Source organism: Xyrauchen texanus, chromosome 11 (genome assembly GCF_025860055.1).
Source record: "Xyrauchen texanus isolate HMW12.3.18 chromosome 11, RBS_HiC_50CHRs, whole genome shotgun sequence".
In the NCBI taxonomy this organism is placed as follows: domain Eukaryota; kingdom Metazoa; phylum Chordata; class Actinopteri; order Cypriniformes; family Catostomidae; genus Xyrauchen; species Xyrauchen texanus.
In genome coordinates, this window is record NC_068286.1 from 11,728,329 (window position 1) to 11,742,184 (window position 13,856).

Consider the following 13,856-nt stretch of genomic DNA (forward strand, 5'->3'; position numbering starts at 1 on the left):
ACCGTGCAGCTGTACAGGCAACAAACCAGGGATCTCGATAAAAATTTTTGGAAGTTTCAAACTACATTTAACTTTTGCATCCTAAAAATGCTGTTTATGCTGAAAACCAGTAAAATGCAATGCAACCACAGAGAGATGCACCAATAATATTTATCTGACGTATGTACAAACAGAAGCTACAAATGCATCCTGTCTACCTCGGACACATTGATGTGGACTATAGGCCAGTGATAGGCTTGTTTAATGATATAGAAATAAACTAAAAAATATATTGACTTCTATAGCCACTTTTTGTATGGTCAAATCAATGCTTTACTCGTCTGCCACAATAATGTAATGTCTTTAAATGATCTGATGTTATCATGAAGTATTACTGAAGGATAAATGAATATTATTATATTTATCATACTTTATATTTATAATTGGGTCTTTTTTTATAATTATATATGAAATTCTCAATTATTGTATTGGGGCCTTTTTCATGAAAATAAACAATGAACCTGAACCAGAAGCTAAATAAGTGCATTGTCACTAGTGGTCTCATTTAAAATTTTGGACCCCACTCTCGGTATATTGAGAAACTTACGACGGAATTTTCCTGATTTAAATAAAAATATATGTGCATTTGTGTACTTCACCCACAGGTACATGAAAAAGATGTTATTGGCATAACTCACCACCCCCATCAAAATCTCATCGCCACTTACAGTGAGGATGGTCTGCTCAAGCTCTGGAAGCCCTGAATCCCTTCTTGCATGTTCTGGACTCTTTCACATGTCTTGGTTTCTATGTTCTTGTTTTGTGGTATCCTTGCATACTACATTTTTGTCTCTGCCTTTAAACGACTGCTCTGAAATGGGTTTTCCATTGAAAGCTCTGTATTCAGTATTTACCTTTTAGTTAAATTTTCCCCACTGTACCATGAGGCTCAAAGTCAAACTTGAACCTCAGCAGTCATGAGATGCAGGACCTCTCCACCGTCGGAAATTAACTGCATCTAATTTCCAAATACTATCCCTTCGTCTCAAGTCTCTAGGACTTTATGGGAAACATAAAAAAACCCCTGCATGGATGTAGTGGTCTATTCCTAATATTAAGGGCTTTGTAGTATTGTCTGTGATAATATCTGCATGCAAGATTTAGCCCTATCAAAATTAATATGGTAAACGTACTGTTTTTTTGCTGACAATCGTTGGAGTTTCACATCTTGCGTGCAATTTTACAGTATATGATTTCTTTTATCAGTGTGAGCAAAGACAAAAATTCAGTGTACCTTCTCAGAAGTCTTGGATTCTTATATCTTTGTACTTGTGTACATACAGAATTCTGATGTTTAGAATTCATATGGTACAATTTTGTTTTGATACTAATGGTTTAGTGTGTTTTAACACTTGACCCAGCATATCGACTTATACTGCATGCAAGTGAACACATTATGCAGTTACTGCACTACTGTATGGGAGTTATCTGTATGGTTTATTGTCTGATAATTACAGATTATTTTTATTAAGGGTATTCACATTTTTTATTTTTAAGATTGGTATAATGTTTTACAGTGTTGGTTAATAGTGTGCCAATATTGCTGCAGTTCAGTTAAAATCCAGCATGAATAAGCCATGACAGTCTTGTCATTGGGGGTCAATTGCTTGATTTTTGCAGTAGATATTCAATAAAGATGTAGATACGTTGATACAAGATCATACATCTTTTCGACTTGATTGGGTACTCCTGCTCTATACAGTTTGCCCAACATCCAATCACCCCCAAAAAAAAAGGGACTAAATAAATAACATTGTTACATTAAATTTATAAATAGAACTACAAATGCAAAGTTATTGGTCATCATTCCACACTGTTTACAATAAAAGACAGCACAGATAATAGCATCATCATATAAAAGACTTTTCTGCTGGGAGAAATGACAAGAAAAACAAAATAATAGGGGGGATCATGCATTTTTTGTTATGCAAGTTGGCTGCAAAACACCTTCAAACATACATATATATCAAACAAATTATAATAAATTATCTAATCATTTCAATATCTTAAATTCAAAGAAAAGTTACCAAATAAGATTTGAATGTTTTCTCCACCATTGATTAAACTGTAAAAAGAAAATGCAACTTGAATAGGTTCCTTTGGCATTTATTGTGGTTGTGATGTGAAATGTTGATATTTGGCCATATACTAAGCTATAAACAACATGCAAGTGCTATAACAGCAGTAACAAAATTAAACAGTAGCACTTTCTACAAAAGAAAGCTTTTTGAGTTATCATTTCACCACAGTTTGCCATTATTTTGAGCTTAAACGTTTTTTGTTAGAAGCACTGACAATTTTAGTGCATCCTTAAACCTTGAAGTTATTTCCCGTATTAATAGTTCAAATAGTTATACAAAAAATTATTTTGCATTCAGCTGGCAGCTCATACGACAAACGTCCAACATTATCAAGATCAACATCATGATTTTAACATCATGATCTAGCACGTAACCTACAATTAAATGTCAATAAACAAAATGCAACACAGATTCTAATGTTTGTCAAACTGATGATGAGAACATGATCTTCAGTGTAAATAAATCTAGATCAGATTTTCTGGAATTATGGCACGAAATGCCCCCTCGTATTTAAATTGCTACACATTTCTATAAAATTACCTTCAATTCTCCATGGCACTAGTCTTACAACTCTGCTTGATGTGATTTTATATATCCTCTCACTTTTTCACCAATCATCAGCTCCAAATTTTGGATGAGAACATTGTATCAAACATTGACATAAGAGATCGGCACTAAGAGGTCTTATTCTAGGCACAGAGCTAGTTGAGAGGTAATTTAAAAAAATTATTTTCTATTGGTCCTTTTTATTCTCTTGTGTTCCGGCAGAGGTGGCATTTGTTGTTTAATTGAGGGTAAAAGAAAAGGAATCTCTATGAGGTTTGACACTGTACACCTCCACTAGGGTAAAAGTCTTTCTCCTCTATATAGTGGTAATGACGACGCTCATGGGTCAGGTCACAGTCTTCAAGGTCTGCATAGATATAGAGGTCATCATCCATACCATCAGGCTCAGTATTTGCTTGTTTTTCAGGTAGGTATCGCTCTAACTCCTTTAATTTGTCCAATGGGAGGAAGTTCTCTTCAGGAAAGACGACCTTGAAAACATAATTCACATAAGAGTACACACTAATTATTATTGTGAGTGAGAAGATAATTAAAATGTGTATTTTAAAGACATTTAATGATATTATATCCGTATTTATTCATTTGATAAAGAATGTCTTTATATATATACACACACACACACACACACACACACAGTATGTTGCCAAGCACTACTGTGGATGCCCTTAATTTTTCATGTAAAATCTAAATAATTTAATGGTTTGATTAACAAACTACTTCAAGTAAAATAAATGAATGTTTTTAAAGAATTCATACTCACACTGAAAAGAATGATGAGTCCGCCTTTCTCAAATGGCCGACGGTACACAGGCATCCCTTCATTCAGAACACATTTCTTATCTCCAGGTTTGATCAACTCCCCTACTCATAAGACAAAGAAAGAGAGAAGATTTGCTCTACACATCAACAATAGCTTTTGTAATATGTTGCATCAGCTTTGACCATGATCTGACTTTGGATTAAGTTGACTATAGGTTAAGATCAACAACAAGTTCCAGTTAGAATCTCAACTGATAAGATGTGAATCTAGAGTTAGGATGTTTCTGCAATATAACCACAGAAGCCCAATGTTGTAGCAAATGATATGAAAGCAGACACTCTCCCTATGTAGACACAATCTGGATGGACTACAAGAAACAACAGCTAAAGTGACACACACACACCCCTAAATATCTGGTGGTACAGGCCTACATGCCATTAAAGGCCACTGCACACTTCCTACGTGATCGAAGAACAAATGGGGGTGACATTATTTAGAGCAAAATCTGGCCAAAAAGAAGGTGTTTTTAAGTTCATTTAGGTGGTTCGTAACAGCTCACCAGGGTGAAAATTCAGGAAAACCTCTTATCGGCTGTTAAATGCCTTACTGCCATTGGTCCACGTCATCAGTTGGTGTGACCTGGAGCTCTACCTACTTTGAGGCTGACCGCTAATTCCTGTTAACTCTTTTGTTTTATATGCTGCTTCACTCATGTCCGACTGCATCATAATTGTTTTGTCTTTATTGTATCCATTAACATTCTTTATTCATCCATCTTTGCCGTAGTATCAGCGTCATCATAAATGACAATAACGGAGTGTAATATGCGCATACTATGGCCACGTAAAGCGTGTTGGTGGATTAGCACTATAATTGCAAAAGGTGCAGATTACAAATGACATATTATATACTGCATATACAATAAACTCAAGAGAACTTTATTAAAAATATCTGTACACCAACTTATTCACGTGATTATATAAATCAACCAATCATGTGGCAGCAATGCATAAAATCATGCAGATACGGGTAATGAGATTCAGTTAATATTCACATCAACCATCAGAATGGGGAAAAATTCAATTTCAGTGAATTCGATCGTGGCGTGATTTTTGGTGCTAGACGGGCTGGTTTGAGTATTTCTATAACTGCTGATCTACTTGAATTTTCACACGCAACAGTCTCTACGGTTTACTCAAAACAAAAAAAAAAAATAAATCCAGTGAGTGGCAGTTCTGCAGACAGAAATGCCTTGTTGATGAGAGAGGTCAAGGAGAATGGCCAGACTGGTTTGAGCTGACAGAGGGGCTACGGTAACTTAGATAACCCCTCTGTACAATTGTAGTAAGCTGAATAGACACGTTGAAACTTGAGGCGGATGGGCTACAACAGCGGAAGACAATGTTGGGCACTTAATTAGGACAATAGTGTTCATAATAAAGTGTTTGGTGTGTGTGTGTTTATATCACTTTAAATCATCAATGAGTAGTTAAACACTGATCTCATGTGAGTTCTACTCAGAATGAAACTTGAAGTCATTGATAAGATTTTAATCTCATAGTAGTTGAAGTTTTACATGTAAAGACTAGCATCCTCATATATAAATGTACCTCTAAATACCTCCCCCAGTGGTGTGGCGGGTGTCTGAATATTCACAAACAGAATATCGTAGCTCAACTTTTTTTTGGCTCTGAGCAAAGGAAGAAGCACTTTGCCTTGATTATGGCAACATCCCACAGCATTAAGGATGCTTGAGGGTCTCTGGAGTTGGCAACTGCAAAAATGACCGCAAGATATTTGCACCATCTGCAAATGTGACATACTTTTTAAACAGCCGTCTTGCGACCTCCTGCATATAGATGTCATGACTCAATGATCCATCAACAGTGACCAATGTAGATGACCCAAAAATGGTGCTGTTGTTAAACTGAAACCTTGCACACTAGAATGTAAGAGGGTTTACCTGGATGGGATGTGATGAGTATAGTTCTGTTGTCCAGTGTTTTAATGAGTTTTTGAAAACCACATAATGACTCGACCAACTGTAGCTCCATGCTCATGATGAGGTCCTCTCCTTGTCTGAAACAAGGAATATATTTAAATATATTTGTATTAATATAAACACATTCTGTTCCCCAATTACCTTGCCTGAATGACCATGTATTGTGTCAGACTGTCCCTTATAAAGAGCACAATAGAAACAAGACGTTAAAACAGAAATAATGATTCTGCACTGCCCTCTGCAGGACACTGAGATACCTGCAATACAATCAATGATGCTACTCAAATGTACCTAAAAAGAAACAGTGCTCATCTAAAACTTTAGGATGTATTTTTCCAGTGCTTTAGAGATAATTATATACATTTCAGATGGAAAAAAAAGTTTAAAGTATAAAGTATCAGTATAAAGCACTTAAAGTAACCAAAGAGTTTATTTGCAAATGCTGTCTGCACTGGTTTAGCACCAAATTCACACACAGGAAATATGCATATCAGAAAATGCACCCACAAAGTCTGTTCAGAGAGTAACTTGCACGGCACAATTCTGATCTTGCGGGCAGGTTCTGAGCACTATATAGTGGAGGATGAAGCAGACCACCATGATCTGATGCACTCTGGCAGGACTAAACAGCATCACTCACTACTGAGATCCAGACACCAGAATCATCTTTTCAACATGCTGAAATTTGATCTGGCTACACAGCACATCCGGATATATGCCATGTTATCCCACTTGATCACTTGATGAATTACAACTGCCATGATATTTGTGAATGACACGCAATCTATAATGTGCCTAATTCATATCGAAATATGCTGTCTTTGGGCAGAAAGGAATAACAATGACTTAATTTAAAGGAATATTCCAGGTTCAATACAAGTTAAGCTCAATCGACAACATTTGCAGCATTATGTTGAAAAAATAAACTGTATCAAGGTGACAGTGAGTCAATTACAATGGAAGTGAATGCTACAAATTTTTGGAATGTTTAAAAGGCTGCAATATGAAGCTTATAATTTTATAAAAACACTAATGTTAATTATTCTGTTAAAATATGTGTATTATGTGAGATGTAAAGTTGTTTAAAGGCATAGTTCATCCAAAAATGAAATTACTCTCATTATTTACTCACCCTCATGCCATGCCAGATGTGTATGACTTTCTTCAGAAGAACACAAAAAAAGATCAGAAGAAAAGGTCCATAAAATGCAAGTAGATGGTGATCAGACCTTTGTAGCTCCAAAAATCACATAGAGGAAACAAAAAAGTTATCCATATGACTCCAGACTCTTCAGAAGCGATATAATAGGCGTGGGTGAGAAACAGATACAAATCTAAGTTCTTTTCTACTCTAAATCTCCACTTTCCTTTTTACATAGGAAAGTAACATGAGGTGCATGTTTAGTTTCACTTTCAGATGTGAAAGTTAAAGTAAAATTGAAGATTGAGTAAAAAAGGACTTAAATATTGTTCTGTTTCTCACCCACACCTATTACATCGCTTCTGAAAATATGGATTTAAACACTGGAGCCTTATGTTTCCTTCATGTGATTTTTGGAGTTACAAAGGTCTGATCACCATCCACTTGCATTGTATGGACCAACAGTACGGAGATATTTTTCTAAAAATTGTTCGCAGAAGTAAGTCATACACATCTGGGATGGCATGAGTGTGAGTAAATGATGAGAACATTTTCAAATTTGGGTGAACTACCCCTTTAAATCGTCATTGTAAAGCAGTTCAATGGAAAGGAGGAGGTGAGAACCGGCTTGACGACATTATATTTTAATGATTAACTTAAAGACAAACACACACACACGACGGTCATGTCCGTAAACAATCTCTCTCTCCTGCACCATCCGCCGCAGTCGGCCATTATCCCTCTCGGAGGCTTGATTAGCCTGATAAGTGACCGGGTTTGTAGAATCACGACCCGACCCTCCGCCCTGCCACAGTCATTTAATGGAATTACAGGGTTTACAACATTAGAATAATGGCAACAAAGTTGTAAATTTAGATAAAACTACGAAGGAAAGGTTGACAAGCGATTTCATCACACTAAAGTTGTGTTTACACACATATTGATTTCGTCTTGTGATACAGTTAGTATTTTAAAATGTGCAGATTGGCACCATTCACTTCCATTGTTAGTGTCTCACTGTAACCCAGATGTATGGCTCTTTATGTAACCCTACTTTTACTAATGCGGACTGCTTTACCTGGTGAAAACTGGATGTGATTTCTGATCTAAGACAATGATAATGTCTCCAGGTTTCAGGCCAGGCTCCTGGTCCCCCTCCCCATGGAATACTATTTTCTGTCCATCTTTCATACCTACAATAACACATGACCAAACATTAACAAAATTAACTGTAGCAAACAAAAATGTTTTGTTCTGTGTTTTTCACTTCCTAACCTTTATCAATGTGCACCTCAAGAATCTTCTTCTGCCGTAGTATCTTACGACCAGTACATGCTTTGCAGCGGTCACGGTGACCGATTCGCTGGCCTTGCCCCTGACAGCCAGCACAGACTGTTGATATCTGCTGTACCATACCAGGTGCTAAGTGATGTAATCGGACCTGTACACCCACCCCACGGCACAATGAACACACTTCTATCAATCCTTTACGGCCTCCACGACCTGCAGTGATAAATGACATGAATAAACAATTATAAAATAAAAATAGGCTTGCTTATTTATTTATTCCAACGATTGAAATACTACCAGAAAAAAAAAATTTTTTTTAATAAGTGTATTTACCATAAAATTAATTTCAGTCACACAGTTACCTTCACATTTTTCACAGATTATATTCTTCTGAACAGCCAGTTTCCTGGTCGCTCCATTATATAGGTCCTCCAAAGACACTGTCAACTGATGAACCACATTCTTTCCTGTGTATAACAACAGTAAAATATCACATTAAGGACATTTAGTTCTCTAATTTGTGGCTTATCCCTAAACTTACACAATCATTTTAACTTTCGAAAGAACATTTCATTTAGGGCTGTTGATTTAAATCAGTGCAATTTCTTATATAAAAATAGCATGTTAAAAATGTATACAATTAATCATGCCCCCTGACTGTAATTTTCCTACCATCGGAGCAATTCAAGCTTGAGGTACCACCTACATGTTTTTACGAGTCACAGTCAGCACGGGGCAGTAAGTGCAACTCCAGCAGCTGTACAGATGACAAACCACAGCAGACAGCTCAAGATGAGGACGCGTTCTTTTATTAAACACAGCTGGATGGAGCACATCTCTTGAGTACAGGTGTTTTGAGATGTGTTTCAAATTCCAAACTACATTTAACTTTGTTTATGAAGCAACACATCCAAATTGAGATGCTCCAAAAGCTTCCGTTTGATGAATGTGTACATGGCAGCACCCTTAGAAAAGCCCTTAAAGGCCTAATAAGTCCATCTCTGACAAATTCAGTGACTAAATGGATTGCTGTGGACTTTAGGCTAATGATAAGCATGTTCAATACTATGGAAATAAACAATATATTGCATTCTAAAGCAACTTTTTTATTGCCTAATCAATGCTTTACTCATCTGCCTCAATAATGTAATGTAGATTTAAATTATTTGAATTACTGTACTTATAATATGTTATATTTCTAATTATTTAATATAATGATTTAATCATTACATATTGAATAATTTTTATTTGAGGGCCTTTCTTGGCATATATTGAAATATGTGATTAATTTTGATTTAATAATTGGCATATCCATCCATCTTCAACCGCTTATCCGAAGTCGGGTCACGGGGCAGCAGCTCCAGCTTGGCATATGATGTAAGTCAATTAAAAATTCAGAGCGACTATTTTGCACTAGGTGTAAACAGCACCTACCACACAGCGTGGCAATTTGCACTCCAATAGTCTGGTGGAAACAGAAATTGAAGACAAACTGCACCCACTAGTGTCAATGCAGTGGCATGGAGTGTAACGACGATGTGGATGTGCTTTTCTCGTTCAGATAACCCGGGTTCAATTCCACCTTTTGTCCCACTATTCCCCATCCAGTTTCCTGTCAACACTCTTAATATTTCTTTTAATACTACTTAAAATTATAAATAAAAAAGAATGTAAAGATTGTGTGCCTTGCAGTAATTTGTTCATGGTAAAGTAGGGCTGGACGATATGACCTAAAATAAAATCTCGATTAATTGAACATTTTACCTAGATTATGATTAATGAATGATTATTTTGTTTTGTTTTTTTTTTGCTTTGTTTAATTTTTTGTTTTTTCCCTCATAGCTCACTGACAAGGTTTGTACTGTAAATGTGCTCAACTATTACAGGGGAGATATATATAATTTTTTCTAATGAAAGTTTGCATTTCTTATATTATATTTTAAAATAATTGAAGGAACAACAAACTATTTATGAATTGAAATCAAAGCACACATTGCTTGAAATGAAAAGTCTTGTGAAAAGTCACATTTCAGTTTGTGTAAAAAGTTTACTAAGTAGAAAAAAAGTAGAAAATAAATCACTTGCTTTTTTTGCAAAGAAAATAAATTACTTTAAATATTGCCATGTAAAAAGTAGAAAATAATAACTTCTCCTGTAAACAAGTATTTTAAATTATGCCTTTTGCAAAAATATAAATAGAACACTGCTGATTAAGAGCAAGAGCAGGGCTTGGACCGGGACCTCTAATGGATCAGCAGGCTGTGTGCTCATAGCGTTATAGATTTGAATCAGACTCATGATCACTGTTGCATGTGATCTTCCTCTCAGTGATCTAGGTTCTTACTAAGAAACATTAGCATGTTTACCTTTTCAGGTTTCAGGCAGGACCTGAGGCAGCGCAGTTTGGGATAAACTATGTTGAGTGTTTTATCGAGGTGTTTAAACCAACTGCGCTCCACTGTAGCTATGAGAGCCATATCCTTTGTGATGTAGTAACAAATGGCTTCAGTTATTTCTTTCCATCTTGTATCCTTTTCTTATATTGTAGAATTTGTAAATGCTTGTGTTATCGACACCTACTTTGTGTAGGCATTTGTTACTGGGCGCTTGTCAGTCGCTCTCTTTTTTTGAGCCATGCACTGTTCATATTCGGTAACGTGATTGTGCTCCAAGTGTTGAAACAGATTGGTGGTATTACCTTTGGTCGTTGAAATGTTTTTTCTGCAGTGTTTACATTTGACTTCATTTTGTTCTGTGTTTTCTTTACTGATGCCCAAATGTGTCCAAACGACGGACACAGCGTTTTTCTTTGGTACAACCTGCTCCTGTTGCACAGTTGACTCTGTGTTTGAGTTTGCTTCCATGCTGCTGACTGGACGGTGCGCAGTAACGTGACTACACACGCAGTAGTATGTGGATTAAAAAAAACAAATCACCGACATGGGAAAAATACATCGGTTAGAGGTTCTGAATTTCAGTTTGATTACTTTTCGATTAATCGTCCAGCCCTATGTTGAAGGTTGGGTAATTGAGAGAAAAGTTTGATCAGGGTCAAATTAACCATGGTTTTACTATAGTAATCATGATTTTTGGCAGAAGCCACAGATTTATAACAAATAACCATGGTGTTGCTACAGTAATATTTTGTTAATAAAGCAACCATGTTTAATTTTGTGGTTACTATTTTTTTACTACAAAATACCATGGTGATTCTTTGTTAACTTAAATTTTTGTAAGGGACGGTTAGGTTTAGGGGTAGGGGTTGGTGTAGGTTGTCTTTGGGACTCCAAAAAACACAAACATGCTGCAGTGAAGCCACTATACTGTATGTTAGCATTTAATTAGTGTTGTTAATAGCAACTAACACTAGCTTCTGCCTTAATTTTATTGATTAACAGCCCTAATTTGATTATATGAAAAAAAATATATGCAGTGGAAAAAAATTTATAAATATTAAAATACAAATGCAATGCTAAAAATGCTAGAAAGGCAGCATTTTCACACAATCTGTTTTTAGCAGGATAACCTTACAATTAAAAGGGAACTGCAACACACCTTTTCGTTCCCTGTGAATGCGTCCCCCTCCTCCAAAGAACATGTCAAAAATGTCCATGGGGGAGCCGAAACTTGGCCCTCCACTTCCTCCCTCCTTAATCGCCTTCTCGCCGCCTTTGTCATACACTCCTCTCTTCTTGGCATCTGACAAAACCTCATACGCCTGGGAGATCTGTTTGAACTGAAGGGAGAGAATAGTTAAGGGGATGTAAAAGGTGCACTCAGTAAGCTTTTACTTCATGCCATCTTGGACTTCCACTGACACCTAGGGGAGTGGATGCAGCATTATTCAAATGCAATAGTTTTCAGTTAAAGATGCGATAGTTGAAATTAACTATTCACAGTCAGCCATGATTCATATAATCCATGTGTAAAAGTATCCAATAACAGGAGAGTTACTGAAAGTAGTATAAGGCTGGTCATGTGATTGTCTTTGGGACTCCAAAAAACACAAACATGCTGCAGTGAAGCCACATGGCATTCAAACATGGCAGCCCCCATGAGAGGACCCTCTCCATGCAGAATAAAACAGTTTTATAAGGTTACAGGATGGACTAAAGTATTCATCTCATGCAAGTGCTCATTTTATACACGTTTCAAAATTACAATTAATTTCTTTAGCAACACTTTTTTAATGAGGAAATAATTATGGAGTGCACCTTTAAGCCTCAAACAAGTAGTAAAATAGCGAGACAGCCCAAAACACTGCTCTCAACGTCAGCTTAATAACATTAGATCCACTCGGAGTTAAACACATGACACCAGAGCGGTCTTTTTAACAGTCTGTATAATATAGACATTGATGACACATAAAAAAAAATGCAGGTACTGTTGAGTCTTACCCTCTCCCCCTCTGTTGGATTTTTATCTGGGTGATATTTCAGTGCCAGTTTACGATATGCTTTCTTCAGCTCTTCGGGGCTGGCATTGGGCTTTACACCCAGCGTATCATAAAACCCAGTCTCTTTCACCATAGTTGCCTTCAAACTAGTACTTCTAGGCAAAAGAAACATCACAATTTAATAGACTCTAAAGATGACCCATATTTCAGTCGCATGATGTTTATTGGACACCAAACAACTTACTAGAGAGCAATGATATCTATTGGTGTTAGAAACGTCTTGGTAAACGAGTATATTAATGTAATTATAAACATTACATTCACTCAGATTTAACTTGACCAATCGTTAGATATTATTGATTTCAGACCTTAGCTGTGTTACTACATAATTACCTCCTGATTATTTCAACTGCAGGCTACAGTGTCGAGCTATGTAGTGACCGTTTCTAAAAACAATTAAAAAAGCGGAATTTTAAACAAAAACTAAACAAAATTAAAATAACGCAAGAAAGACCAGACGAACTTAATGAGATTCAAGCTATAATTTTTTTTAAATAAATCATCGGCACCGTGAAATCCCTTCTCGTCTTCTGTGCGGTGTAACAATAACAAACAGTAGACTTCTAGAATCTTCCAGCAGCCCTCTTAGATCTTCTTCTCGTGGAGTGTTTCTGAACTTTGATAGCAGTGCGACCTGTTTCTGCCACCTACCGTACATAGTGAAGTATGACAGGCCGTGACTAACAGCTGTTTCCTGCATGGTGCGTCCACAGCAGCGCAGTAATGGAAGAATTCATAACACAGCATCAATATTTGAATGAACTCCCTATACGCGACATAATTTTATGATGTAAGTTTATTTTAATGTAGGCCTATCATTTATATAAATCATAAAACAAACATTTATAATAATTTGCTATATGTAGGCCTATATGCTTTACATTTGTTCACGTGGACTTATAGAGGGATAGTTCACCTAAAACTAAACATTAGATGTGTATGACCTTATTTTTTTCTTCTGCTGAACACAAAAACAGAGTTTTAGAAGAATATTTCAGCTCAGTAGGTCCATACAATGCAAGTGAATGAGTGCCAGAACTTTGAAGGTCCTACTATGATAGGGAGATAAATATCAATATTTAAGTCCTTTTTTACTATAAATCTTCACTTTCATTTTCAGAATGTGACAGAATGTGAATGTGTAGATTTGTAGTAAAAAAGGACTTAAATATTGATATAGCTATATTTCTCACCCCCACCTATAAAATCACGTCTGAAGTCATGGATTTAATGACTTAGGTAAAGTTGGTTTTATATTGCACATTCGCGGACTTCCGCGTTCAGTAACTCGTGAACTAAACTTTGTTGCTACACACAACACCTATCACATATAACTACAGATAAAACACCAGAAGCTACAACATAAATTTCCTCAAAACGATCTTTCCTTCGCACTGTACAAAATACATTGATCTCTATGCGCAGGCTGCTAAGAAGGGACCATCTGCAAAGTGCAAACCCGAAGGAAAGCTAGTTTTGAGGCGATTAAAATATTAAAACAATGCTCACGAGATATTGAA

At 36.2% G+C, this 13,856-nt stretch overlaps 2 protein-coding genes across 3 annotated transcripts in view; one reads left to right on the plus strand and one right to left on the minus strand.

The window, feature by feature from the left end:
- The window catches only part of LOC127651961 (WD40 repeat-containing protein SMU1-like), an 18,667-nt gene extending 17,884 nt beyond the window's left edge, over positions 1-783 (plus strand). For both annotated transcript variants that reach the window (XM_052138025.1, XM_052138026.1), the window contains exon 13: positions 645-783. In XM_052138025.1, coding sequence (XP_051993985.1) covers positions 645-743 — 99 coding nt within the window. In that variant the 3' untranslated portion in view covers positions 744-783. The remainder of the gene's footprint in view (positions 1-644) is intronic.
- On the minus strand, positions 769-12,946 carry LOC127651962 (dnaJ homolog subfamily A member 1-like). The gene is made up of 9 exons (XM_052138027.1): positions 12,670-12,946; positions 12,278-12,431; positions 11,436-11,616; positions 8,243-8,347; positions 7,866-8,093; positions 7,669-7,783; positions 5,411-5,526; positions 3,448-3,548; positions 769-3,157 (listed from the first exon to the last, which is right to left on the minus strand). Exons 2-9 carry the CDS (start codon positions 12,407-12,409, stop codon positions 2,933-2,935), a joined length of 1,203 nt encoding a protein of 400 aa, XP_051993987.1. The 5' UTR covers positions 12,410-12,431; positions 12,670-12,946; the 3' UTR covers positions 769-2,932.
- Between the last annotated feature and the right edge of the window lie 910 nt (positions 12,947-13,856).